This window comes from Ciona robusta, chromosome 6 (assembly GCF_009617815.1).
Source record: "Ciona robusta chromosome 6, ASM961781v2".
Taxonomy (NCBI): Eukaryota; Metazoa; Chordata; class Ascidiacea; order Phlebobranchia; family Cionidae; genus Ciona; species Ciona robusta.
In genome coordinates this window covers 1,821,807-1,848,027 of record NC_143240.1, presented here as the reverse complement: position 1 = coordinate 1,848,027, position 26,221 = coordinate 1,821,807, and the positions used below count along the sequence as shown (strand labels likewise).

General features: G+C 36.1%; 2 protein-coding genes and 3 non-coding genes across 8 annotated transcripts; all 5 read left to right on the top strand.

The window, feature by feature from the left end:
• The first annotated feature begins 1,372 nt into the window (after window positions 1-1,372).
• LOC149734809 (NADPH oxidase 4-like) lies at window positions 1,373-20,974 on the top strand. 4 transcript variants are annotated; one of them, XM_089879448.1, is made up of 16 exons: window positions 1,385-1,500; window positions 4,583-4,702; window positions 6,875-6,970; window positions 7,291-7,401; window positions 9,940-10,024; window positions 15,170-15,267; window positions 15,555-15,655; window positions 15,737-15,817; window positions 16,149-16,371; window positions 16,596-16,784; window positions 17,031-17,198; window positions 17,538-17,661; window positions 18,087-18,774; window positions 19,161-19,278; window positions 19,855-20,039; window positions 20,483-20,974. In XM_089879448.1, exons 2-16 carry the CDS (start codon window positions 4,652-4,654, stop codon window positions 20,598-20,600), a joined length of 2,436 nt encoding a protein of 811 aa, XP_089735574.1. In that variant the 5' UTR covers window positions 1,385-1,500; window positions 4,583-4,651; the 3' UTR covers window positions 20,601-20,974. The 4 variants fall into 4 exon arrangements, with proteins under 4 accessions (XP_089735576.1, XP_089735574.1, XP_089735575.1 ...); XM_089879450.1 differs by lacking the exon at window positions 4,583-4,702 and having other exon boundaries at window positions 1,373-1,500; XM_089879449.1 differs by lacking the exons at window positions 1,385-1,500; window positions 4,583-4,702 and adding an exon at window positions 1,530-1,707.
• Window positions 20,975-21,503: 529 nt separating this feature from the next.
• On the top strand, window positions 21,504-25,015 carry LOC149734805 (large ribosomal subunit protein uL13-like). The gene is made up of 6 exons (XM_089879476.1): window positions 21,504-21,598; window positions 22,155-22,227; window positions 22,880-23,012; window positions 23,555-23,675; window positions 24,292-24,474; window positions 24,896-25,015. Exons 1-6 carry the CDS (start codon window positions 21,578-21,580, stop codon window positions 24,983-24,985), a joined length of 621 nt encoding a protein of 206 aa, XP_089735602.1. The 5' UTR covers window positions 21,504-21,577; the 3' UTR covers window positions 24,986-25,015.
• Window positions 22,359-22,446, top strand: LOC149734808 (small nucleolar RNA Z195/SNORD33/SNORD32 family). The gene has a single exon (XR_016385226.1). It is a non-coding gene; the product is annotated as a small nucleolar RNA Z195/SNORD33/SNORD32 family (small nucleolar RNA).
• LOC149734807 (small nucleolar RNA Z195/SNORD33/SNORD32 family) lies at window positions 23,297-23,384 on the top strand. The gene has a single exon (XR_016385224.1). It is a non-coding gene; the product is annotated as a small nucleolar RNA Z195/SNORD33/SNORD32 family (small nucleolar RNA).
• LOC149734806 (small nucleolar RNA Z195/SNORD33/SNORD32 family) lies at window positions 23,955-24,042 on the top strand. Its single transcript, XR_016385225.1, has one exon. It is a non-coding gene; the product is annotated as a small nucleolar RNA Z195/SNORD33/SNORD32 family (small nucleolar RNA).
• Window positions 25,016-26,221: the final 1,206 nt, after the last annotated feature.

Genomic DNA, 26,221 nt, shown 5'->3' with positions numbered 1-26,221 from the left:
CAAACCTAATACACATCCGTTTTGTATCACTTTAGGAAAAACACTTGACATTAAAAATAACTCAGCAAAACTTGCTCTCTAAAATTTAAATACATTTAGAAACGAAGAAAAAAATATTAATTAGCCTTAATCAACATATAAACGTATCCAGTTACGCTTCCTTTTCCGTTCTATAAGCCTTAAAAGACACCATACCCCAGTTTTGCGTAATTTGAATACCTTGTCTTCCTGTACTTTGAACATATGGCCAATTATGTAGTGATTCGACCGGTCTTACGGATTATATTGCACGCTACATTACACTTACGGATTGTAAATCTCTGCAGGCATAATACTTCAACCAATAGCCCCATCTGTGAAAGTTATAGGCGTATTGTTCCAAGGTTACTAGTTATATTATGTATATCCATATGTAGCACATTTCAGGGCCGTATTTTAATGAATGCGTTAACGTGCTTTATATTACCGCAATTTAGTTATCCTTGCGGGGAAACGGCAGTCTTTTTATATTTTTATATTCTGTTTCACAGACCTATATAGTTCCCGCTTACGAGTTACCATATATGTAACTTGGTGGGTGATTATTCATATTTAAAAACTCATACAGTATCACATTTAAATTACCTTACAGTAAAATGTAACTATAGGAAAACTACATTAGCTCTATATTGTTACAACGTGTCAGACCAGCGTATAACCACTCTTTATAATAGAGTGCATTGCATTTGTATGCTCAGTCGTGTGGCAGACGTCATTTTCCAGGTGTCTAAACAACTTAAAGCGGTATCGCATTAAAATTCCGCACATTCAAATGCGTCACACTTTATCTTTGTTATGTCTATAAAGCCGCACTTGCTGTCATAATTGACAGCTGTAGGAACAGAAACTGTGTTTTTGTTAAAAAGTATATTTCGAAGTATGCGTCTGCAGCCAAGCGAAAAATGCAGCTTTTTCAAGAGCTTATTTAACGTAGAATGAAATTCTAAACTCAGATTAGACCACATAGTATAGTAAAACGACCATGCCTCAACCTAATATACTACGTTACTGCAACTTGGAGAAAGGGGGTAACAAAATCACCAACAAAACATAGCCTAATTGAAATAACTGTTATAAAAAGACACTGTTCAATTAAAATAACACATGACTGATAATACATCATTTCGATTACGGAAGCGAAGATAAAAAAACGTAAATAATACAGTAGCGAATTTATATTCAGCATGTTGGTCCTAATTTTATAAGTAAAAAGAAAGTAAAAAAGACACAAGATTTTGAAAAAAACAACAAAATGCTTGATATTATCTTCAATGAATTCATCAAGTGTGATAAGACCAATGTATGAAACATCCCCAGACTAATTACTTTGGATTGCCTCTCAGTGTACCGCAGTGCGTCACGTAGTCGCTCAAGGAGTAACTTGTTTTTTTGGCCATAAGGGGTCGAAGGCATTAGTTTGAAACAACGTCAAGCCAAAGAAAGTCAAAAACTAGTTCCAAGGTACGTAGACTTGATTAAAATGTATATATTAGTAATATGTTAGCTGAGATCTTCTGTCTATGATATAAGAACTTTTGATTTGTACGAGAAATTTAGTATGTATATTGTAAACTGCTGTACAATACTAGTTTTCAATGTGTAAAGGTAAAACACAAGTTAAGTGCACATTGAATGTAGCATGAAGTGCTCTTAATGAAAAAGTAAAAGGTAAGCTTAGATTGTATGTAAAACGTTCGGAATTTAAATGTAACTCGTAAACTTTTGTAGTTTTGAACGTAAATTGGTGAAAGTATTAAGGCGGTTTCAATGTGTTCTGTCTATGTGTTTTCGTTGGATTAGTAAAAAGCGTTGCGATTTTACGTTTAAAACGTCTGGCGTGTTTAGAGGTCAATTGAAACTCGTAAACGAAGTTTACAGACATGTGTGGTTACTTCAGCGTGGGTCGTGTTTAGAAAAATGGCAAATAGATTTTTAGTTTCATTTTAGTAAAATTGTATATGGATGTTTGAGAACTGCTATATTGTCGCAACGCGATTGAAGTTATACTGATGTATCCTTATCGATGTATAATGCAGATTAAGCGGTCAGATATAAGGACTAATAGCCGGAAAATAGATATGAGGTACGCGTGATACAGCACAGGTGTTGTTTACAGCAGGTGTTTATGTTTTAAGGTGGACCTACTGTCTTATATAGCTCAGGGGAGCTTTGAGTATAGAAGTTGGTTGAATTGTCTCGTTTTGCGGCGTGCGCGGAGCGTGTTATTATTGATATAACGTCGACCAAGATCTTTTGCGCTTCAGAATTGCCAGGAGAATAAAAGAGAGTAAAAGTAAAAGAGTGAGAGGTAAGATTTGCTCCCTGGTTTCCCATCTCCCGAGTCCAATAGAGCGTAACGACACCGGTATATAAATCCAAGAGATTCGAGGTTTTGGGCACATGAGTGAGACAGGATTTGTCCAGAGTAATCAAACCGAACCATAACAAAGACATGCAGTTCGAATCAGTCCTGTTCAGACGACAGCGGATTAGTTAAGCATATCATCCATTTTGACAAGTGTTCAAGTTATATTCATTTTCTCAAAAATAGGAATCATATTAGAACTGAGTTGGTGTCATAAAGTTTAATTATGAATTGTCAGGTCTGTGGCTATCAAAGGGCCTACGTGACACGAGCTCGTTTTGAGTGCAGCTTTCAGCATTGCGGGTTTTTCTGAGAGGCTATTAAGTTATAAAACACCACAGTCAATTGTACACGCTGGAAAGTAGTCAAGTGTGTATTCACAGCGTAATTAAGGAGTTGTAAACTTAAAAGATGGCACCATTAACGCGTCACCTCGTCCCTGGGACGGAAAAACATTACAACTCTCTGTGTTATGCCTAAAGATGTAATTATTCAGCGCCATGGCAAAGTGCCTACAATTTGCCTTTAAGGTTAAACGTAGACCTCCAACCGGTAGGACTTATAAGATAAGATACGAAATAATCATTACGTCTGCGGCAAACCAGAGCGAGCGTCATACCTTGTTCTTTTTGTAGCGAAAATTGGCGCCCGAACTTTAAATCCAGGTCGCTGTTGATATTTCGGTGTTTGCGCTTTTTACGCCATTTGTTCTTTGTTTGCTCTCTTTTGTTTGCACTTACATTACTCAACACACGTAGTGAAATACTTATTGTATCAACACTCAACGCCAAAGTGTGTCCAGCGTAAAAATGCAAAAATTTCTTAGGGTACCTTATAGCAATTAACGAAATCTTAACACTACCGCTGTTTGGCGTCTAGACAGGTTTTAACAAAATTGTTAACAAATTTAAACGTATGGTACGGTGGAGGAAGACATGTTTTATAGCACGTAGTATTCAGATATCCTGATCGTGTTTTAAATAATTAACAACCGTCTATGGAAGTCGTTAGGATACGGTTTTTATATTTTTATAGAAAAGTTGCCCCATCTTCCCCCATCATACTGTACCACACTTCACGCAGCGTATTCTTCAGTAGTCTAGCGCCCACGAAAATCGATCTGTAAATCAGCCATCTTTTCTGTCCTAATTCTATACTGTGGTATTAACATTGATTACATAGACCCGTATGTCCGTAAAGATCTTTCGTTACGCGGATCGAACGCTTTGTTGTGCAGACTCAACCGTGGGAATTGTAATTACGATCGGAAAGGGCCTTCGAGTACCGCTTTTAACTTAACATTTTTGTGATAAGACTTTAATTTAATTTTCTTATGCTTTAGTGCTTACGTTACTTTTGGTGTTGCGAAATCGCTAAGGTTACAATGATTATGTTCTGTTCAACGGGTTCTGTGCACTGCATAACTCGCCCACTTAAAACACTGAAACCTACTAAGTTTTCTAAATATTGTTTTAACGTAAAGTAGGTTGGGTTAAGATGGTTCATATTTTGAATCTATTTTATCGCCTCGTTTTATTCAAAGCAAAAAATATTTATAGAATTATATTAACGTATCCACACGACTCGGCACGAAAATGCGATGTTAAGTGTAAAAACACGATAAGAAAATACAGGGCATTATGTACTTGGTATCAATCTAACCCCATAGTACTACACGGGAAAAATGCCACCAGTTTCACTGCTAATTCCGACATCCTGAATTCCTGTAACCGACTGCTCAAAATATAACTCGCTATACAGCAGTTACAGTAATTCTCCTTATCCAAATGTGGTTAAATTCTTAGCAAAGACAACTTAAGTGTAAGAAAGTAATTAAAGAATCTTATTTAGTTAGGCTTGTTAATTAAGAAAACGAAGAAAGTCCAGCGCTCGGGTAAAATTGCAACGTTTCCAAATTGAGGTCTATTTACTCATCGCACCCGTACAGTATTATTAGAGTTAGGACTTGTTTTGAATAACAAGCTGTTCTTGTAATAGTAAAAACATAGCGTCTCGAGACAGGGCGTTACATGCAACGATTAGAAATCAGCTTGGTATCCAGACGCCTAATTTCGCATGCTGTGCGCGTGGTGACCATGCAGGCTGTTTACTTTTGCATTTAAAGGAGAAGAGCCTTTCGTTAGTACTATATTAGCATTCACTGGTATGTTGCTGTAGTATAACAACGCTGGAAGCTCTCATGTGCACTATATACGTTGAGGCAGCTCTGAAATTAAAAGATTTGAAATGCAGCTGAAGAATTATTTAGTAAACGACGGCCTACGACTCTTTATATGGGTAAGTTAATTAATTTATTACTAAGTAAGTCGTATACTGCTTTACATGTATCTTAATGATTCTAAATTATGTGCAACAAATAGTAGCATGCGATAGATTTTCAAAGCTTATATAGTACGCGTTATGACCGAAATCACATTATAAATGTCCACAACCAAAAGCAGTACCATTCTTAAAATAAACCAGTTTAAACAAGTGTTTTATGAAATAGATTCACGCCGGTTCAGAAAATTCAAAATACCTACAACAACTGCTTTTTGTGCGCCTATATTTGCAGGGTTGTTTTACAATGCAGTTGAACTGTATAACGTAATACTACCTTGAGTATACACGGCCAATTTTTGCCCAGAGCCGCATAAACCTTATACGTCAATCAGACGATTTTCGTTTCACCTGTTGGCCCCTAAACAAAACTGAGAAGACGGCCTTCGCTTGAATTTGAGCTTTATCTTATTTTGGGTCAAATACGGACTTTCTTCTTTCACAATCTTTACGATTTTAAGTTAAAATTACTGCTACAACGCTGTTAGAAGTGTTCACTAACTATTTTTTTTTATTTTTTTTAGCGGTTTTTAAGTTGATTTAAAAAACGCAAATCTTATTAAGTAGTTAGCGTTATTTTGTAAGACTTAAAAGCGTGAAAATATTGTCTATTTTTAAAGCTATGTGAGTGTGTACGTGTGGTGCTATGGTAAGGTATGGCGAAACCAACGTGCTTTAAATTCATTGTCCATTTAAGGGTCAAATACGCAGGTCAGTTCTCGGATTTAAATTTCTATGAAGACCTTAGTCTTATCCGATCTAAGTGGAACAATTGAGATTCCGATTCCTACAGTTGACCGCTAACGGTCCGATCACTCTTTACAAAACGAGAAAATTGTACCACGCTAAATTCGATACCATAGACTGTCCATTTTTAGCGACCTTTTCCGGCGAAAGTGCATATCTTGTTTCGCAGCTGAAAACTGCGGTCTTCGGGTCAGAGAAATTTTACGAGGCCCGCCAGCTGAAGGGTACTGAATGATGGATAGTTTTAAGGAAGAAGCGTTATAGCACTATTAGCAATTACACTGGCCTATTAGGGCTCTCTTTCGAGGCGTCTTGGTCTGAAATATAAGCCGAGGGTTCAATTAGTTACATAAATTCAGCCTTGCCGGCAATTACTCCTACTGTCTGGTGCGATGTAACAAAATCCGAAATTATTCGCCAAACTTAGACATTCGCGTGTCTGAAATGCAGTAGTCGGCTTGTGTGATACGGCATACAAGCGAAAAATAGTACTGCGTGATAAGATGGATACTTTTAGCCCAAAATATTTCATGTTTTTTAATTATTTTGTTTTAAAGAATCAACAGCGCTCTTTTTTTACCATTTTACCCCAACCTTAATAGATTTACTTTTCTTCCGCAAAACTTTTAAAATGTAAAAAGCTTTTATTGCTTAAAATATATAAACAGCAAATTAAAAGGGAATTTTTTTAAACTATAAATTCGATAAAAAGCAGATAAACCTTTCGTTCCCGGAATTCTAAAACTTTGTGCACCGTTTATACACGGACTCTGCTCTCGTTTATAACTATACACTTCAGCAGTTTTACGAGAAGACCCGAATCTTACATATTTAGTATCAAATTCAAAATTGCGGCGAACAAAATTATGAAATAGGAATACCTCTGCTGTAGACAGGCAGTCTGCAAAACGAATAGCTTTTGGGCATAATTTATTCCGAAATTTTCGCTACCGAATATCCGTATAAAGTAACAGAACAATTTACTTTTATGGCATTCTCCGTTTTGGTGCCTGGCAAACGTAAAAGTCCGCTGTTTTAGATTTTTACCATTCCAAATAAAATAATTGATGTAAAGTCAGACTGGTCTGATTGTGGCGTAATGTGAAACCACTGGACAAATTCATTCAATTTCCATGAATAAATGAAAGTAATTTATCTTCGCGTGGCGGAGTAATTACAGTCGTAATCACGGGTGTTCTGTTTCATACATGTCATGCCCGTTTACAACTTAGCGCCGGACAGACAACTAAAAAAATCCGAACTAACCGTCCATATGTATACATACACCAGAAAAGAATTTGGATCATTCTGGACAAAAAATATTACCTATTTATATATCATATAAGATATATTGTAACTTTTGTAAATATATTTGTTTTACAGGTTGCCTGGATATCCATAAACGCTTCGCTATTCTACTTTACATTTATGTATTATTATAACGGGATTCAGTTTTATTACCTTCACCAAATGTTAGGGGTAAGTTCAAGATATAAAAAATATGTCTATTTACCATTTATACACCTCATGTTAACTGTCAAGTTGTAACATTCGTGTCTTATACACCATGCTTATTGTCGATATATAATGTCATTTCTATGAAATATGTCTTATACCTTGTTAATTTGTATTTATTTTTTGACTTTTAATGTAATACTGGTAATTTAAACAACCCATAAGGGACCACACTAAGTTGAAGCAATTGCGGAAATTTTCTTGCTCAACGTCACGTACGCCCATTGTGGCAGCGCCTAGCCTCGATCTCGACTCTTTGGTCTAACGTTTACCGTTATTTGCAGTACGGTCTATGCATCAGTAGAGCAAGTGCTGCGTGTATTAATCTCAACAGCAGTTTCATTCTATTTCCAATGTGCCGAGGACTTGTAACATTTATGAGAGGATTGCCGCGGGTGAGTGTCACGTATTACCTACGCCTTCTGATACAATTTACATACGAAGCTTGGCCTATAACTTTTATAGCTTTTGCGCAGTGATTGGGCTATAGAGTACTGTGGGGTAAGATGGATTCCGTTAGCACACAATATTCTATGTTTTCTAATCGTGTTTTTGGCAATTACCACACTGTTAAAGTAGTGAGGTTACGGTTATAAAGTTCTGCAAAATATTCTTTGTTTTCTACCGAATGCGACGATGAAATAGAATTAAAAAAATAACCATATTACCGAAACCTACTATATCATGTATAAGATGTCGCTATTACGCTGAGAAATTGTCAAAAAAACGATCGCCTATTTCCGTTGACGAAATATAATCGCGAACCGGGAAGGCCGAAGTATTTCTGAATGTCAAAACAACCGATAAGGATTGACAAAAAACTAAAACTTTGTAAAAATATTACCTTGATCAATAAACTTTAAATCGCAAATAATGATTTCAAATTAATTAAGTTTCAATTAGTTATAATTATCTTATCCATGCACAGCGGTATAATGAATGATGATATTAGAAATACAATACATCTAAAGTTACTTCAAGACATATTCTTTGTCTTTTTGGTCTTACATAACTAACCGTCAAAACTTAATCCCCAAAAACCGTCACGGTTTTACCTTGCCACCAAAAACGTCCATCAAAAAGTGCTTCGAAAACCGTTTAAAATCATGCGAGTGCTACCCGACTGACAGTTCGCGTGTGTGGAAATAGTGAGTCATTCGTTGTACACGCTTTTAAGACACATAGGCCATCTTCGCGGTGGTATTATATACCCACAGTGGTGTTTACTGTTGCGCTGCTTATACCACATTTGATGGAGTCATTTATCAGCGCTACCTCGGTAAAAGTCGGGTCCATTAATAAGTAAACACACCATATGCCGTGTCTAGTACATGTTTGGTTACTTATGAGCCTTGAAATTTGACGTATCCGCAATAAATGCGCTTCAGGCACTCAGGTACCGGACTAAAGCAGTGTTTTGTGAATATACGTTAAGGTCACAATTAAAAATAAAAACATTTGTAGTAAAACCAAATATATAACTGTATCCTTACAACTATGAAATAGCTTTATGGGATATTATGCGCTAAAGGTATCTATCTTATCCCACAGTACAAATAAAGGGCTTATTTTTGGGAACCACTTTTACTAAATCTTGTAAAACACAAAGGGTAACACTGTGAAATCACGTCTAAAGCAACAATTAGGTTAATTAACTTTGTATGGTTTATTGTTTTGTTTTTTAAATTTTCGAAACAAATAATCGGTCGTCTTGTTATGTCATTGTAATAACCACGACCGTGACCATGAAATTCAACGTGAATTACCGTGAACCGTGAAATGCATCACGGAGAAATAAACTTATGGTTTCCTAATAACCATTAAAAATATGATTATGGCATTCATTAATTGTCCTGCTCGAAAATGGAATCATTTGACAGTGAGCATACGGTGTAAAAATGCCACGTATGTGTGGTGTATAAGAAGACACCCATGTTACAACTTGACAGTTAGCATGAGGTGTAAGAATTTACCACATTGGCCTGGTGTATAAAAAGACTTGTTAGAACTCTACAAATTGCGTTACATCACGTTTATAAATACTCATATCTGAAAATACCGTAACGATATCTGCTTTATCTGTATTTATATTACTCATATCTATCTGACAGCATCTGGAACTTATTTATAAACACACAATCTAAGTTTAAGTACATGCGTGAGAGGGGTGTGTTAAGGTCAAAATCGGAATATGCCATTCACGTGGCCTCTACCGACACGGGCCAGTGCGCACGATTGACAACAAAAACAAATGTCATCAGTCACGTGACAATTCATACCCGCAATCCGTTGTACAAGCGTGGCGTCACGATTTTTGCTAATTTTCCGCTAATTTAAACACAAAATTGGATATTTACCGTTAAGTGACCGTAGGCATGTTTTGCTAACACCCATTTAAATACGTTTCGGCAATTGTTTTCCAACAACGTGCCACAAATTGGATAAATCCACGACACGGGTGATACGCACGATTTGGAGTTAAAACCATTGCTGTTTTAAATACAAATTAACTCGTATTAGCGCCTCCGCCTTGCAAAAGATAAACTCCTAACCCACCACGTATATTAGTGGTTAAATCTTACATTGCGTCGACTTTCTGCTAAATTAGCTAAATCTCTTCAGGAAATTGGTCAGTGCTTCCAAAACACGCTTTCTATCAACATTGAGATAAGTGTGTCAACACTGAATACGAAAATTAGTAGCGGAAACACTAATTTCTGGGAAAATACACCACAACAAATAAAAGGCACGAAAGGATAAAACTTTACCGAAAAACATAAAGTCTTTCTAGTGTGGCCCAATGCCTATACTGCAGTTTGTTGGAGGCATTCTTTGTTAAGTGCTTCAATGTGTACTTACACTTTTTAATTATAAACTGAATTTAATTGAAAACTTGTGTTTTAATATTTTAACAAAACTATTTTTGCATTCAGGGTGTTGGGCGACAGGTTCGAAGACTTTTAGACAGAGGGCGGTCCTTTCATATACTGTGTGGGTATATACTGTGCCTGTTAGCCGGTAAGTTTATTGCAAACAATACAACAAAAGCGTGTATTGTATTAGTAATCATATAGCGGTTTTAATATGAATACAGATTGCCTTATAGAAATAGGTCAACAACCTAGCTATTATCCACTTTAGGCACTTAATTCCGATACGAACATGACAAAATAAACTACACACGCACATTTTTAAGAACAATGGATCGATTTATAAAAAGCGTTTGAATTGACTTTTTATTTGACATTTCCCGCGCTTTCAAATCATCGCATATTTCAAATCGTACGGCGTCATATTTCACTCTATGACGTAACAAACGAGACGTTTTTAAGTTCTTGTCAGCTTGACAGCTAGTAAACTTGAACTCTGCACGTTTGACATCTAAAACAGCGTCTAATTTCCCGACAGCGCGCACGAGGTCACGCAGAAATCTCACATATTGTCACACGATATCTATTTTAACTCTGGTTCGCTTTTTTTCGAAAGTACAACCGACACCGTGGGAAAATTCGTCCAAGTATCTAAGAATGTGTTATGGGTTAGGGATTTCTGTACCTTCGCAATTAAGGCATGGGAATTTAATGCATACCTTGTACATCATACCCCTAGAACGTTTTACAAGCATATAGATTACACTCTTAACCTTCTGTATGTGTCCTTGGGCAAGACACTTAACAGCAATTGATCCAACCCAGTGGTTCCTAATTGGTGGTCTAAATTTTCGGTTATACAGAAAATAACAGTTACAAACAAAGTTACTTACGTGGTAACTCGAAAGCGGGCACAGGGCGTGTGAACAGAACACCCATGTGACAAAGACTGTCGTTGCCCCGCCACGCGAGAATAAATAAGTTACATTCATTTATTGAATGGTCATAGCATGAACTGATAAAACGTTTCAAAACATACATTTCAGTTGGCTAATGTGAACCATTATTTCTACTTGGTTTTAAAATTAAATATTGAAAACAGTAATATTGCAATTGCTTTACTCAGCAGAACTTATGAGCAGTTTAAAACCGACCGTCAACATTTAAAATTCACATTTCGTAAACGTTTATTATACCGCTGGGTTAGGCAAAGGAGTGACTTATTTTAATGGGTGGGTGGAGCTATATATTTGTTACTATGCAGTCTTATGGGTGCAGGCTGCCGTGTTGGTATAAGTTAATACAGTTACACCCTAAAGTTTAACAACAGTTTTTGGTGTGAATACATACAGTGTAATAGGACAATGGTTACTAGCCTTTAAGTGCTGGTCTGTACGCTCTACTAACTTTTTCAGATCAATATAACATTAATCTTTTAAACAGCTATGACAGCTCGTCAGTTAAAGGGGACTTTTAAAGGGTCATGAAAAGTGGGGCAAAAGTTATGGGTGTTCTTTTTATTTAAGTTCTATATTTTTAGACTTTCGGGGCAAAGAGCGTTCCCATTTAGTCACAAACATATACCATACATACAAAGTTACATATGTGGTAACTTGTAACCGGGTAGCACGAGGTGTATGAAGCAGAACACCCGAGTTATAACAATTGCGCCCCGCAACGCGAGGATAAATAACTTACATTCATTTATTCAAATTCGTCTTGAAACTAATCAAATCTTGAAATCGTGACGTGAGAACATTTGCAGGCATAAAATTCTAAAATTGGTCATAGTTCCATGTGTTTGTCATTGACTACAGTCGTCTCCTGCTTCCTATATGTTTAACTTATCTTACTTTCTTGGCTCCCATTTTCTTGGCGCAAGCATTGGACAGTTCCTGGCGGCTTGTTCTGCTATAAATACCGAAACCTAGACAAATAGTGGCGATTAATTGGCTGGAGTCCCAGATTCTTGTCAGTTATTTATGTTCCAAGCGGTAGTGTCCTGTTTGACGTTTTATAGTACGGTTTTAATTTATAACACGGGTGTTCTGTTTCATACGCCTCGTGCCCGTAGATTGCCCCATGTATGTAAAAGCTCTTTTAGCAAATTGTTTTTAGCTACTAATGTTATTACCTATTTAGGTCGCCTTAATGAGGATAAAGGTCTGTTTTTGTTTAACACAAATTGTATCGAACATTTTGCGTTCGCTGTTAGGTATTAAAATAATCGTCGAAAAATCCGGTCACACGAATTATTAAATTTCTGATTAGCGTTAAATCTCTGCGGTTTCTTTTTGTTTATTTTGCGAATATATATAGGATATTACTCGCATCGATCATTCTGGTTATTCCATTACCTCCATTACCCCACAGAACTAAAGTTCTTTTAAATGTACCGAAACGCAGCGCCAAAAGGCACTTAACAAATATTAATCTCAATTAGAAAAGAGGGTTTTAAAAGATCAATGCTGATGTGACCTCTTTTGCTGGATATTGTATTTCGAAGTGTTTACAGATTGAGGTGATAGTTCAAGGGCTAAAGAAAAGACTCCCAATAAATCAAAAAGGCGCCGGCAAAATGGCGGTACTGTTTAAGTTGTTTCGCCTTACAAGTAAAGTAAACAACTCAAAGCGGAATGGATTAGCGCTGGTATTAGGGTTACGCCGAAACAGTCTTTTCGGCATGTTCCATTGCGCACTAGCATGAACTTAAACGGTCATTTCGGCACGCGTCGGTTATTGTCTGAACTGTATCCTGAATTGCACTTTAAATATAGATGGAAAACCATCTGCCAAGTAATCAGTAATAACCTTTGCTCTGCAGAATAATGCAGAAGCCTGGATTTTAGGCCTAACTACTAGGACACGACGCATAGTTTTGCATAACCTACTTTAACATAATAACCCATTTGAATCGAATCCCAATTAGACCGTTGGGTTAGCCCTTCTGAAAAAATGATGTGCTGTTATGGATAGGCCATACTCTGGCTTAAACAAGGTTGTTTAAACATAAGTTTTTTATTGTTTTTTTTTTTAAGTTTTTAACCTAAATATTGTACCGTAAACAAATTATACCACATATTTCCTAATCTTTTTTAAAGATTGGTAACGGTCTTTTATAGATGATGATATGGATATAATTCTGTAAATATTCTTTGTTTATTACCAAAATGGACGATAAAAGAGAATTAAAAAACGGTTTATTTTTCTGAGAGCACATATTATTTGTTTGTTCTTCTTAAGAGGATAAGTTCTATTCTATATGTTGATGAGGACCTTCAGTTAAATCAAATAAAAAGGGGGACAATTTAGTTGGAAAATCACTATTACGTAATGGTGAAAAATCACTATTACGTAATTGCTTACTTTTATAACGCTGCATCCGTTTATGGCTAGACCCATATCTGCACTGTCCCATATTATACTATATACCTACAGTACTAGCATTGTCCTTTGCAAAAATTATTTACTTTCTGTCGGGAGCAATTTATGCCGGGTAATAACGACACAGGAAATCAGTCATTGTATTTTATTGTTTGTATTTCGTCCAAAGCGGGACATATGTCAACATGAGTCACAAAAATAAACAATTCCTTTTGTCGCGGGGCTTGCAAAAACTCCCTTAGTATTACGTAACCCGGTGGTGCAATGACAGAGGCAATTGTTCTATACACAATCTATCTTTGTTGTGTTATGTCTCGTTGCGATAGCGTAACGTCTGTAATCAAAGGGATGTAAAATTTCAATGACTTCGCCGTAATAAGCGGTCTCTGCCACTTAACACAAGGTTTTGTTGCACCATTTTCCGTTCGGAAGGAACACACTATGACGCAACAGTCTCTCGACAATGAACTGGGTTACGTCATAATTAAAAACTTGAACAAGTTCATTGTTTTTTTAGCGATTTTTTGTTTTTGAGCGGAAACATTTTTGTTGTTAAAGTCTTACTCTCACGACCCGAAACCGGCGCTTGTGACGTCATATTGTAAGTCTCTGTCGTTCCATTGTTAGCCCCGAGACTTCCATTGTTTGTAGGCTTGTTTATATTGGCACATACTGCATACTTAACAGTATACAGTACTATGGGTGTAGGATGGGTACCGTTAGCATATAATGCCCCATATTTCCTAATCGTGTTTAAACAATTTCCAACGCTTTTTTAGAGTCGTATGAACACGGGTATGTAATTCTGTAATTATCCTTTAATTTCGTTAAATTAGGATAAAAACATAAACCGTCTTTCCCAACCTACTATATAACATTCCCGGACAAAAATAACCGGTGACGTCACTAGTAATGACGTCACAAACTCAGTCCTACATATTGTTTCCGAAATCTTGCCACAAAATTGGACCCTGCGGTTTGTTTTATTAATAAAGCAATTAATTCGAAATTCTATTGCGTTTTAAGTAGATTAGATTTTGCGGCGTAGCTATAAATACGACTCTTGTATTCGGATTGCGCTGACGAGTTTAAACTTTGCTTTTACCTATATCATTATCTATATACAGTCAGCACTCGTACTGGAAGCGGGCAAAGGCCTAATTTATGCCAGTGTTTCCCAATGTAAAATTCCAAACTTTATAATGTCTACAAAAGTACGCTGCCGAATTTTTAAAATTTGGTGTTGGCGAACTTAGAATTTAGTGCACTTTTAATTAAGATTCTTAAAAAAGCGAGCAATTTAATTTTTGCTTTTAAAAATGCAAGCACTTTAGTTGGTATATCGCAAAAAAATGGGTACTTTCAATAAAGAATGTTAAAAAAAAGAGTGTTTTATTTGTCTAAAAGAACGAGCACTTAATTTGTAGTATCACTTTAATTTTGTATTTTGACCACTTCGACTTTTGAGTCACTTGAAGTCGTCACTTAATCATTGCATTCGTGACAACTAGAGCTTCGTCTTTTGTTACGCATCTATTACATAATCACTACAATGCTGCATAAACCTACAATTATCGTAACAGGTGCCGATCGCCTTATCCGGTGACGTAATCGATGATGACGTCATCAGATATAAAAACGATGACGCCTTATTGCACAACGCCATAAAATAGATTAACTAATTTAAACTTAAATTACTCTAGTATATATAAATATATATATACATATATAATATTGATGTAGGTTAAAATATATGGGGTAATGACCCAACATAAGTTGAAACCCCAGGTCCCTAGGCTCGCCATAGGTCCATAGCCATCATATTGACACTAATGCATTTTCACCCTAAAACTTTTAAATGTTGTTTATGTAGTGAGTAATATGTCTAACCACATGTTTCTCCAAACAGGTGTTCACTGTGCCGCGCATGCGTACAACGCTGTCTACTTCTCAAAATATTACAACTCAAGATATAAAGATCTGAACGTAGCAAAATATAGCAACCAGGTAAACCATCTACCTGTATGTATTTAGATGGCTATGCATTCCTTTACTTGAGATAATTTGATTCTTACGTTTTTGTCTCGAGAATGATTGTAAGTTAATTATCCTCGCGTGCCCGGAAAACGACAGTCGTTATAACACCAGTCTTTTGTTTCATACATCTCGTGCCCGCTTACGAGTTACCACGTACGTAAGTTTTGGGGGAGAATTTTTGTTACGTATTTTGTAATGATATCTTTGGAAATAAATTCGACATTGACTTCTAGAATTAATCGTTTATTACGTCACAGAATCCATTGTTAATGCTTGTGACGTCACTATCAGGCATTACAGGAATATTATTGGTCATCTCATTAGTCGTCATTTCCGCTTTCGCGTCTCGTCCAATCAGGTAGCGTATATTTGATGTCGTATATTATTTTTATTAATGACGTCACAAACGTGGTAGTTTTACTCATTGTTTTTATAACAGGCGGAATAATCACAATAAGTTCTGGAAGACGCATCATATATTTATTGTTTTCTACGCATTGATATTTATACACGCGATGGAGTGAGTATTTTGATTGTACTATATGTTTAAAATCTATACTGTATTTGGGCGAGGTCTTACATGTTACATGGCATGGGATTTGAGACCAGAGTTGGCCAATGGGTAAAAAAAATATGGTAAGCGTGAATAAATGTAACTTATTTACCGTCGTGTGGCGGGACAACGGCAATCGTTATAACACAGATGTTTTGTTTCATACACTTCGTGCTGTTTATATACACTTCGTGAGTGTTTTTATCGGTTTTTAAATGTGTTTTTGATACATGAAAATTTACTTTAAAAACATTACCATTGGTTTAATAAACCATTTCTAACAATCTGGTGTTTTCAGTGGTGTAATAAAGTACCAGACGAACGTGGACCAGCATAAACCAGGGTGCTTCATAATAATCGACCAAACCAATAATACCTCCAACATATCAATGGTACAACCAGAACCTGAACCATTTCCGAACAATCCTAGCATGGTGAAACCAAAAATGGTTGCTGTGCCAGAGCCACCTCATGGGGAACCATTTCCAAATATGAAATTGGCATCAAAAATGCCATCAAAAGTAAGACATAAATTATCATAATGAATAAATAAGTGAATTTATTTCTCCCCGCGTGGCTAGGCAACGACAGTGGTCATATATGAGTGTTCTGTTTTTCATACTTCATGCACACCTACAAATTACCACATATATACCTTACTGGTTAAATATATTTTAGAAATATAAACCTGCGTTAATTATGCAAGCCTAAATGGGCATATAAGTAAAACCGAATATATTTTTAGACAGACATGAAATTTATGAACAACACTGCTCCACAACCCCACCATGTGATTATGCCTGAGCCGGAACCAATGCCGCACAAGGGCGCTCATGGTGCACCAAATACAACAAGAATTTTCGTCCACGGTTCCTGGGTTGAAGTGATGGAATGCGTACAACCACCGCCCAAGTTTAGTTCATGTGGTCAAGAGGTATTGGCTTTAATATTCGTAATACTAATAAAATATTTAGATATATATATAATCTGAAACCTGTGGTAATGTTAAGTCTATTCTATGAGGGTGAGGTCTTCAGTGAGGCACACCTGATAACTGAGATGTAGGCTCATTGATCCCTAGTATATTCTGTTATAGACTAATATGAGTTTCAGTTTTAAATAAGTTCAGCTTTTAAAAGCCATCGTAATGGTATTACCTAACTATAGTTTCTCTTCCCAGGCTTGGCTTTGGCTTTGTGCTCCTTTGATTATCTACGTCATAGAGCGTATTGGACGTCATTTCCGATCGTCTCATGACGTCACAACGATAGTGAAATTTATCGAGCACCCATGTGACGTCATCGAGTTACGTTTATACAGAAAAGGCTTTTCAGCGAAACCAGGCCAGGTAAGAGTCTTTTGTATTGAATAAGAACACAATATAAGTCGAATGCCATAGTATAGTGGTTAGCGAGCATGCCTTTAGCGCAGAGGTTACGGTTTCGAGGCTGGTCGTTGCTATCATTGTGGGTGTATGTGTTCTTGGGACACTCAACGGTAATTGCTCTAACCCAGTTGTCACTTCACTTAAAAGTTTTCTAAAAAGTTAAAAACTGTTCACCCACAAAGTTACAAGTGTGGTAGGTCGTAAGCAGGCACGAGGTGTATAACAGAACACCCATGTTATAACGCTTTTCTTTGCCCCGCCAAGCTTGTTACAGCCAATTAACCGCCTTTTTATTTACAGTGTATTTGGGTTCGTTGTCCCCAGCTTTCCAAAGTAGAAAGCCATCCGTTTAGTTTAACTTCTGTTCCTTCCAAAGACGATCCCACGTTTGGAATTCATGTCAAATTGCGCGGCGACTGGACAGGTATGTTGCGAGCACTAAATTATGTATGGTTTGCTATACGTGTCCATATAGTATGGGGGAAGATGGGACACCTTTAGCATATAATATCTAAATATCGTTATCGTGTTTCAAACAATTAACAACGGCCTATAGTAGTCGTGAAGATACGGTATTATAATTCTTATAATGTTTTTTTTGTTTACTGCAAAATGGGACGGGAAAATGAAATGAAAAAGTGTGGCATCTTACCCCACCCTACTATATAACCAAACCCATTAAACAGTGCACATTTAACATGCCTATTTAACCGTGTTCATTTAACGTCTTATCACGTATAATAAGTTCACTGTTGTATCCGGTAGCCTATCCAAAATGATTATTCCACGAACCTACCGTTCTTATCTTTGTGAGATAAATACGTAACAATGCTCTCTTTGACGTCACAGAAGAACTACGTGACTTGATGGTTCGAGAACTAAACCCAGTTGTTGAAATCTCGAAAGATAAAATCATTGCGGGAGGAAATTTTCTAGAAAAAGATGATGAACTATCAAATAGAGGGGAAACGGAGTACAAACGTAACCCTAATAATTCCCAATACTTGGCGACTATGGCAAGTCCAAATCAATCAATAAATAAACCATGTTTGGTACATAACTTCAGGACTCAAGAAACGGATTTTCAAATGCACTGTACTCTTTCAAATTCAACTATTTCGTTGTACGATAATCACGAAATGCCTACACATCAAGAAAATATAGATGATCAAACATGTAAGAAGACTTCGTCTACATGCCTTTCTCAATACAGTTTGGAATCCGAAAGTCAGCGAAACCTTCCGAAATCAACAACGTTACATTCGAAAGATCAGCAAAATCTTCAAAACGAAACAACGTTATATTCCGAAGATCAGCGAAATGTTCCGAAAAGTACAACATTGGTTTCCGAAGCTTGTTCTACAAAAAACGACATCCATTTACCGTGCAATCAAACTGTTTCAAAGCAATTGCCAATTTTATGTGTGGAAGGACCGACAGGTGGAGCTATGGAGGATATATTTAAATATAAGATTTCCATGTGCGTTGCTGGAGGAATAGGAGTCACACCATATGCGTCTGTACTTAATGCTTTATTGTGAGTAACGTAAAACTGGTGTAATTTAATATTTTACACATATATGCGTCCCTTTTATGCATTTTGTGCATTAGAGAGAAATAGTGCATTTGTACATCTCATGTTCTCTATCGAGTTATAGCATGGATGTCTTTCTATACACAAGAATTATTCCATCCTACACACTTAATGTTTATTCATACACCCATACCAACTATCAAGTTATACCATTGGTCTATTCTTATAAACCAGACACCGCAAATGGTCCGTCTATTCCCACACTATGCTCACTGACCGTCGAGTTATAGCACGAGTGTCTTGTTAGACACCAGATACACATGAAATTATACACTACATAACTTCTACTTTTTAACAATTATCGTAATTTAATTATAATAACATCATAGAAAAGATGAAGACCTCTTCTCTCGAATGAAGTTGAAACGTCTTTACCTAATATGGTCATGCAAGGACCCACGTTCATTCTCATGGTTTGCGTCACTGATTCGTGACGTACAAATAGTGGTAAGTAACACTAATAACGAAATTTGATGCCGTTTAAAATTAATTGCTTAATTACTTAACGTGTAATTCTATTTTGCTTTTCATATGGGTAAGGTATATGAGGGGTTGAAATTATTTGTCCAACTACATTAACACCCAGGCTGCTATTTAAAATTAGAATACTAATGACGTCAACGTCAGCACGTGACTATAGTTACCACAATGATCGTTTTCTGACATATCGTATATTAGTCGTTTAAAAGATAGAAGACATTATACAGTATTGTACGGGGAAGATGGGACACTTTTAGCACATATTATCTAAATATCCTGATCGTGTTTAAAACAATTAACTACAATCGATAGGAGTCTTGAAAATGCGATTTTATGATTCTTTGAATGTTCTCTGTTTACTACCAAATGGGACGAGAAAATAGAACGAAAAGGTGTCCCATCTTTCCCCATTCCACTGTATCGTTTATTGGTCGTTCAGGATAAAAAAAACCTATATATCTACTGCAAAATGTCCCTCACTTTACATGCATTGATTGAATTATTTACTTACAATGAATTAAAGAACTTCTGTTTTCTTTTTAGTTGTGGAAGCGAAACTGTCCCGACCTGTTATCAGTACGTCTTCACATTACTGGTTCAAATACGTTGCAATCTGAAGAATCGGGTGACCAGTTGTTATCAGACATACAAGGCTGCCATGTAGCGTATGGTAGACCAGACGTAACACAAGTGTTTGAAGAAATTCGGACTGCAGCTCAATACCAAAGGTACATACGATGTAATATTTATAAATTGAATGGAAATTGGCTTTCGTAACAGAACAACTTTGGCACGAATACCCAGTTTTTCTATAGCATACTTGATGTTGAATTTCACCCATATAGAATAGATGATTTGTGATCGTGTGTAGGCCTATGCCAAGTTAGACAGAAATGCATGCAAACTGCGCTTTAATACAACATGAATGTATACCTAAAAACCTCTATCTTTGTGGGTTAATAAGCTCTATCTGTCCTGAATTCCATTTCCTTGACGCGGACTTTATCCACATAACAAAAAGTACCATACAAACTTTTAGAGCGTGTATAAGTAAAGTACTTATAATTCTAATAACGCCCTATGGCGTGGAATGACAGGGACCTGTGTGATAGAGGTCAGAGTTTGCCAATTCCTCTAAATTTAAGCTAAAATTATGTATTTTTTAAAACAGATCAACAGTTGGAGTATTCTGTTGCGGACATCGCTTATTGGTTTCTAGCGTGAAGCATCATTGTCTCAAAACAAAATCCAGCAAAGTGAAATTTTTATTTAACAAAGAAGCATTTTAGATATTTTAGCCTTATTACTTTTACCGAAGTCAGCATATTTTTACAGCATTTTATACCAGTATTATTGCATTTTCAACATATTTATTTACCAAACGTGTAGCAAACTCTGTATTGCGAGTATTTTTATGCAGTTTAGTTACATTTTTAGACAAAAACAACGCCTAACTTATTTCCTTTTCGTAGAAAATTACTTTTTCTAATTTCTCCCTTCATATTTTCCTCGCTGTATAAGCGTTAAACCATACAGTTCCCAGCAAAGGCTGCTATTTATATTACTGTTTTATACCGTTGCAATTTTATGCAGTATTATTTCAAATTTTTACATACTGCCTTTCGTGACTTTTAGACAATAAAACATTCCAGTTATTTTAAAACGCGTATCGGTTGTTGTGTAGAATGTATGTCATTTGTTTCTCCCGCTCGGCAATTTATATAACAAGGGTGTTTTGTTTCATACACCTTAGTGACCACTGGTTTGAAGCAATTACCGTTATAGCAGACAACCACGAAACACGACCACAATGATTGCAGAATCGATCTTCGAACCTTATGTCTTCTGATTGGGATGTATGTACGTTTATATTAGACAAACTTAAGCAAAAAATTGCATGTAACATCGGTTAAACAAAGAACGCGAAATGTAACTTATTTATCCTCGCATGGGCGGTGCAGCCAGGGGTGTTATAACACGAGTGTTCTGTTTCATACACCTCGTGCCCGCTTACGCGTTATCACATATGTAACTTTGTATATAAAACAAGACAAATAACGAGCGTGACTATTGTTTGTTATAAAGTCTATGATGTAAGTGAACAGCAGTAAAATCTTTTCTTCTGTCTACTCCCTTTTACATCAGTCCCCAAATAATATCTATTTATTACGTCACGGCCGAATTTCCTCCTGTTCTGATTGGTTGTAATTTTATGGCAATATGACGTCATTTTGACTATGCGTGGTCTCGTTCTTTTTTCAGCGAAATGGCCGACGGCTTCGTGAAGGTAATTTCTTGGTTTGTTTTTACTAATTTACAATTATTTAAACAAATTTATTGCTGTTAGTAAGGGTTAAACGATGCAGTATCAACGCAAGCTTATATTTAAGCCCGTATAAGTTAATTTACGGCCGAAAAATGACTTTTTTCTCGTGTCGAAGTTTTTCTAAATTTAGTCCGATTTTTTATGTACTTTTTGGACTGTTTTTTATTATTGTTCTTGCCGATGATGCTTTCCTACATTGATTGATGCTTTCACGCACTGATTTCAAATTTAATACCTGAGGCAAGAACAATTAGAAATAATTATTTATGAAACGAATTGGAGCTGGCCGAAGTTACCAATCGCTTAATGTACTCGTAAAAATAGACACTCGTATTTGTTACTATGTTAATACATGTTAAAATCAATTGACTCCAGTCATACAAATTACACTAACTACTTAACATATTGCTAATTTTCTTATTTTTTGCTCTTTTCTCCTTGGAAAATTGGTTTTGTATTTCCAAAGTGACCCCATTATATATATGCATATCCTTGATTATGTTACCTGTATTCCCAGGTGCGGATAATTGACGCCAAGGACCACCTCTTGGGTCGTCTGGCAGCATTGATCGCTAAGAATTTATTAAATGGTAAGAGTTAATGGTTGGTAGTAGTAAAAAGTTTACCAATGTATCATAAACTAACCAGAAAAAAAAACTTGGAGAAATTCTAAGCGAATTTCCAATGTGGTATGTCTAACATATTGCGCTAAGAAATTATAGTGGCCAATGATGATGAATATATACCCAAATTTTCGAATTTCTTTTAAGAAGTTCTGAGATAACAACATGCACTACCATCTGAGGCACAAACTATAATTCTATTCTGTATTGGTAAGGTTCTCTAGCAAGGCATGCCATGGAACCTGAAGATTAGACCAAATTTAGCCATTCCCCCAAGTTTATGTGGGTGTGGTCTTTGGTAAAACATATGTTGTGGGTCATTGAATTTACGCCAGAGTTATCCCATTCCCCCTTTTCTGTTTGGGTGAGGTCCTGTGGCAACGCACGCAATGAAATTAAAATTTTTGCCAGAGTAGGCCAATTACCCAAAAACCGATACTAATAATGAATTAACCTCACTAGATAATAAAGCCTGTAACTTCACCCAGGTATATATGCTGGTAAGATTCTACAGCAATAAACTCCACCCAAAGTTTAGACCAGAAATGGCCTTTACGTATTAAAATAAATCAGTCAAATAAATACTACAAATACATTAAACCAAATTCAAATCTTTCAGGCCAGAAAATAGTTGTTGTGCGATGTGAGAGCATTCTTATATCTGGTAACTTCTACCGTAACAAGCTCAAGTATCTTGATTTTCTTCGCAAGAGGATAAGAACCAACCCAAAGAGAGGTCCCTTCCATTTCAGGTTAGCTAATACACTAATCATAAGTAAACGGACGTCATGTTTTTGAATTTTCAATAAATTCTGTAGTGACAAAACACAACACTGATAGTTGTTAAATAGTTAAACTCGTTGATTAATGTGTTGAATGCAGTATAATTTGGCTCTGCTGCTTTGTATAGGCACCTAACAGCAGCTATTATATGGTGTAAAACTGTGATGTTAAAGCATGTGATATCACCACTGTTTCATAAACTTGGTAACTCATATTTGTCTTCACCTTAAAATATTTAAAAAATTAAAACATTTGTGTCAGTGATGATGTGTTTAACCACAAACCAATCGAATTCTCCTCGGAGGTCATGTGACCAACCATGCACTACCATCTGAGACGCAATGTTTTAAATAAAAACAAACAAATAAGTAATTCGCCCACCACTTTATTACCATTTTCTTGCATTAATAAATACAACTTTTAGAAATTAACGTTGTTAATAAATTTTTCCGAATGTGTGAACCGGAAAATATTTGAGAACTATTGTTATACTGTAGACCTTTATTTTTAGAGCTCCTTCCAAGATCCTATGGAGAACTGTACGTGGTATGTTACCTCATAAACTCAAAAGAGGTGCAGAAGCTCTTGATAGGTTGAAGGTATTTGAAGGGGTGCCTCCACCTTATGATAAGGTAACTAATGTCCCAATATCATGTAACTGTTGATACATATATGAACATAATTACTAGTATAGAACTATTGTGTACAAAATTATGTTTCTATTTCAAGTGGTTCAGGTTACACAATGTGGCTGCCCTGGTGTAAAAGTCCAAAATTTAGGTCGTACTTTGCCCCCTGCCACAAAACCCTGAAAGGATAATGGACCAACTCTGTCTTAAATTTTACCGACTTGAAATTATGCTAGTCTAATCTGCAATGTCATTTTTTTAACTTTAAAACTTGAGAAATAGTTGGCCAATGATGATGACACATACCCAAATTTTCGAATTTCCTTCAAGAAATTTTGAGATAACAACATGCACTACCATCTGAGGCAACTAAATTTTCTCAAGGACTAAAACCTATCTTAAGATAAAACTTTGGTGGAAAATGGAATCTTTGTTTAAAAATTAAAAAGTGGCACCTAGAGTTCATGGCTCTGGTCTTGCTACTGCTTTAATTTGTTTGATTTATTAAAGTTTGCATCAACCAGTTTTTATTCTTTGAAAGTCCTTGTTAAGGACCTGGGATTTAGGTCAGACTTGGCCCATCAACCAGTTAAATGTTAAACTGTTTTTGTTTTTACAGAAAAAGCGAATGGTTGTTCCATCATGCATGAAAGTTGTCAAGCTCAAGCCAAAGAGAAAGTTTGCTCTCTTGTCTCGACTCTCAAGTGAAGTTGGCTGGAAATACAACGACGTCATTCAAGCGCTTGAAGAGAAAAGAAAGGCCAAGTCCAAGCTATACTGGGATAAAAAGCAATCCAACTTGGTATGAAAAAAATAGTTCTGTAACAAATTTAGTTCCTAAAGAGCTTCTACAGTTTCTGTAAGAACTAAATTTGTTACTAATTTTGTCTGTAGGAACTAAATTTGTTACTAATATGTAACAAATTTAGTTCCTACAGAGCTACTACAGTTCTGTGGGAACTAAATTTGTTGTTAATTTAATATAACATGGCCATAATTTATTTAAATTTTGACCATGATAACTAAGGAAAATTAATTATATACACTCAAAATGATGTCATTATACCGAAAAATAAATTGATTTAAACATATACAAGAGTAAAATTTAAAAATATAGGATTTATTAAAATCTTTGTAAATTGTTAAGAAAGTTAAATAAGTTTTTATGTACTTTGTGCATTTAGAATGAATTACCATGTAAAGTTGATTCTTTCTTTTTTCAGAAAATCCGTAAAGAAGCAATCGCTAACGTTCAAGACCAGATTGCTGATTTGGACAAACAAATACAGGATATGGGTTGCTATGCTGTATGATTTGTTTCAATAAAATAACAACCAACAAAATATGGAGTGTCTTTTTGTCTCTGGTAGACTTGTTATTCTGTTGAAAGACTGTTAAATGCATAATTGCATTTAATTAAAAGAAGCGTAGCCGCTACACCTTTTGTGTTCAGTGACAAGACTAGTAGCCAACTTGGTGTGTAACTTCTGCGTTGAGTTGTTAGAATCTCAGAGCATACATGTTGTTTTGCACACCCCATGCTCGCTGTCAAAGTTATTTTATAGCTGTCTTTATATACCAGACAAATACACTGTTTCCGTTCACCTCGTGTCCACTGGCGAGTTATTTTATGGGTGTGTCTTACTACGTGCTAGACAGAAAAGTTGTATTCCTATAACTCATGCTCGCTTTTTAGGTATGAATGAATGAATGAATGAATGTAACTTACTTTATCCTCGCGTGGCCGGAAAACGACAGTCGTTATAACACGGGTGTGCACCTCGCGCCAGCTTACGAGTTACCAAGTATGTTACTTTGTGGGTGATTATTTTTTTTTGGATTTTTTCATTTTTATGTATGGCTGATAATTTGGACAACCCATTAGTGACCACTGGGTTGGAGCAATTGCCGTTAAGTGTCTTGCCCAAGGACACATACGCCCACAATGGTAGCAGCGACGAGCCTTGAACCCATTACCTCTGGGTTAGAGGCAGGCGCGCTAACCACTACGCCATGGCGCCGGGTATGAAGCCTCATTATATATAGTATGAAGCCTCATTATATAACAGTTACAAGTGAGGTTTAAATACACCGTATGCTCTGTGCCGAGCTATACCATGTGTGACTTCTAATGCACCAAGTACACATGATCCTTAAATATAAATGTTGTATAAATTATGAAGCTGTATAGAATTTTAGCGGTCTGTGTAGGGCACAGGGTGTTAGAATTTATGAAATAAAAGAAGTGAATTAGTTGGTGGATAAAAAAACAATGTTAATCTAATGTAAAAAGTATATTATTATGCCATAATCGTTGATATGAGAGCAGTATTGCAGTCAAGCGCTGTAACAAGATTACAAAATCCATTTCACCTGAAATGCATGATGACATCTCTAGAAATTTCTGCCGATGCTAGTGATTCCCATGTCTGTACAAAGTACAATTCAAAAAGAGTTAATTTCATTGTTCATGAATAATATTGCATTTTATAAGAGCATTAAATAATATTATAGTGTTTTTAATATGATTCACGCTGAAATTTTGGTTT

Excerpts from the sequence above, each read along its gene's own strand:
- LOC149734809 (XM_089879448.1), top strand. The coding sequence starts at position 4,652 with ATGCAGCTGAAGAATTATTTAGTAAACGACGGCCTACGACTCTTTATA. Across the intron at positions 15,268-15,554 it reads TAGCAAAATATAGCAACCAG|AATCCATTGTTAATGCTTGT; the intron begins GTAAACCATCTA and ends ATTACGTCACAG. Across the intron at positions 15,818-16,148 it reads ATATTTATACACGCGATGGA|TGGTGTAATAAAGTACCAGA; the intron begins GTGAGTATTTTG and ends TGGTGTTTTCAG.
- LOC149734805 (XM_089879476.1), top strand. The coding sequence starts at position 21,578 with ATGGCCGACGGCTTCGTGAAG. Across the intron at positions 22,228-22,879 it reads CGCTAAGAATTTATTAAATG|GCCAGAAAATAGTTGTTGTG; the intron begins GTAAGAGTTAAT and ends CAAATCTTTCAG. Across the intron at positions 24,475-24,895 it reads ATAAAAAGCAATCCAACTTG|AAAATCCGTAAAGAAGCAAT; the intron begins GTATGAAAAAAA and ends TTCTTTTTTCAG.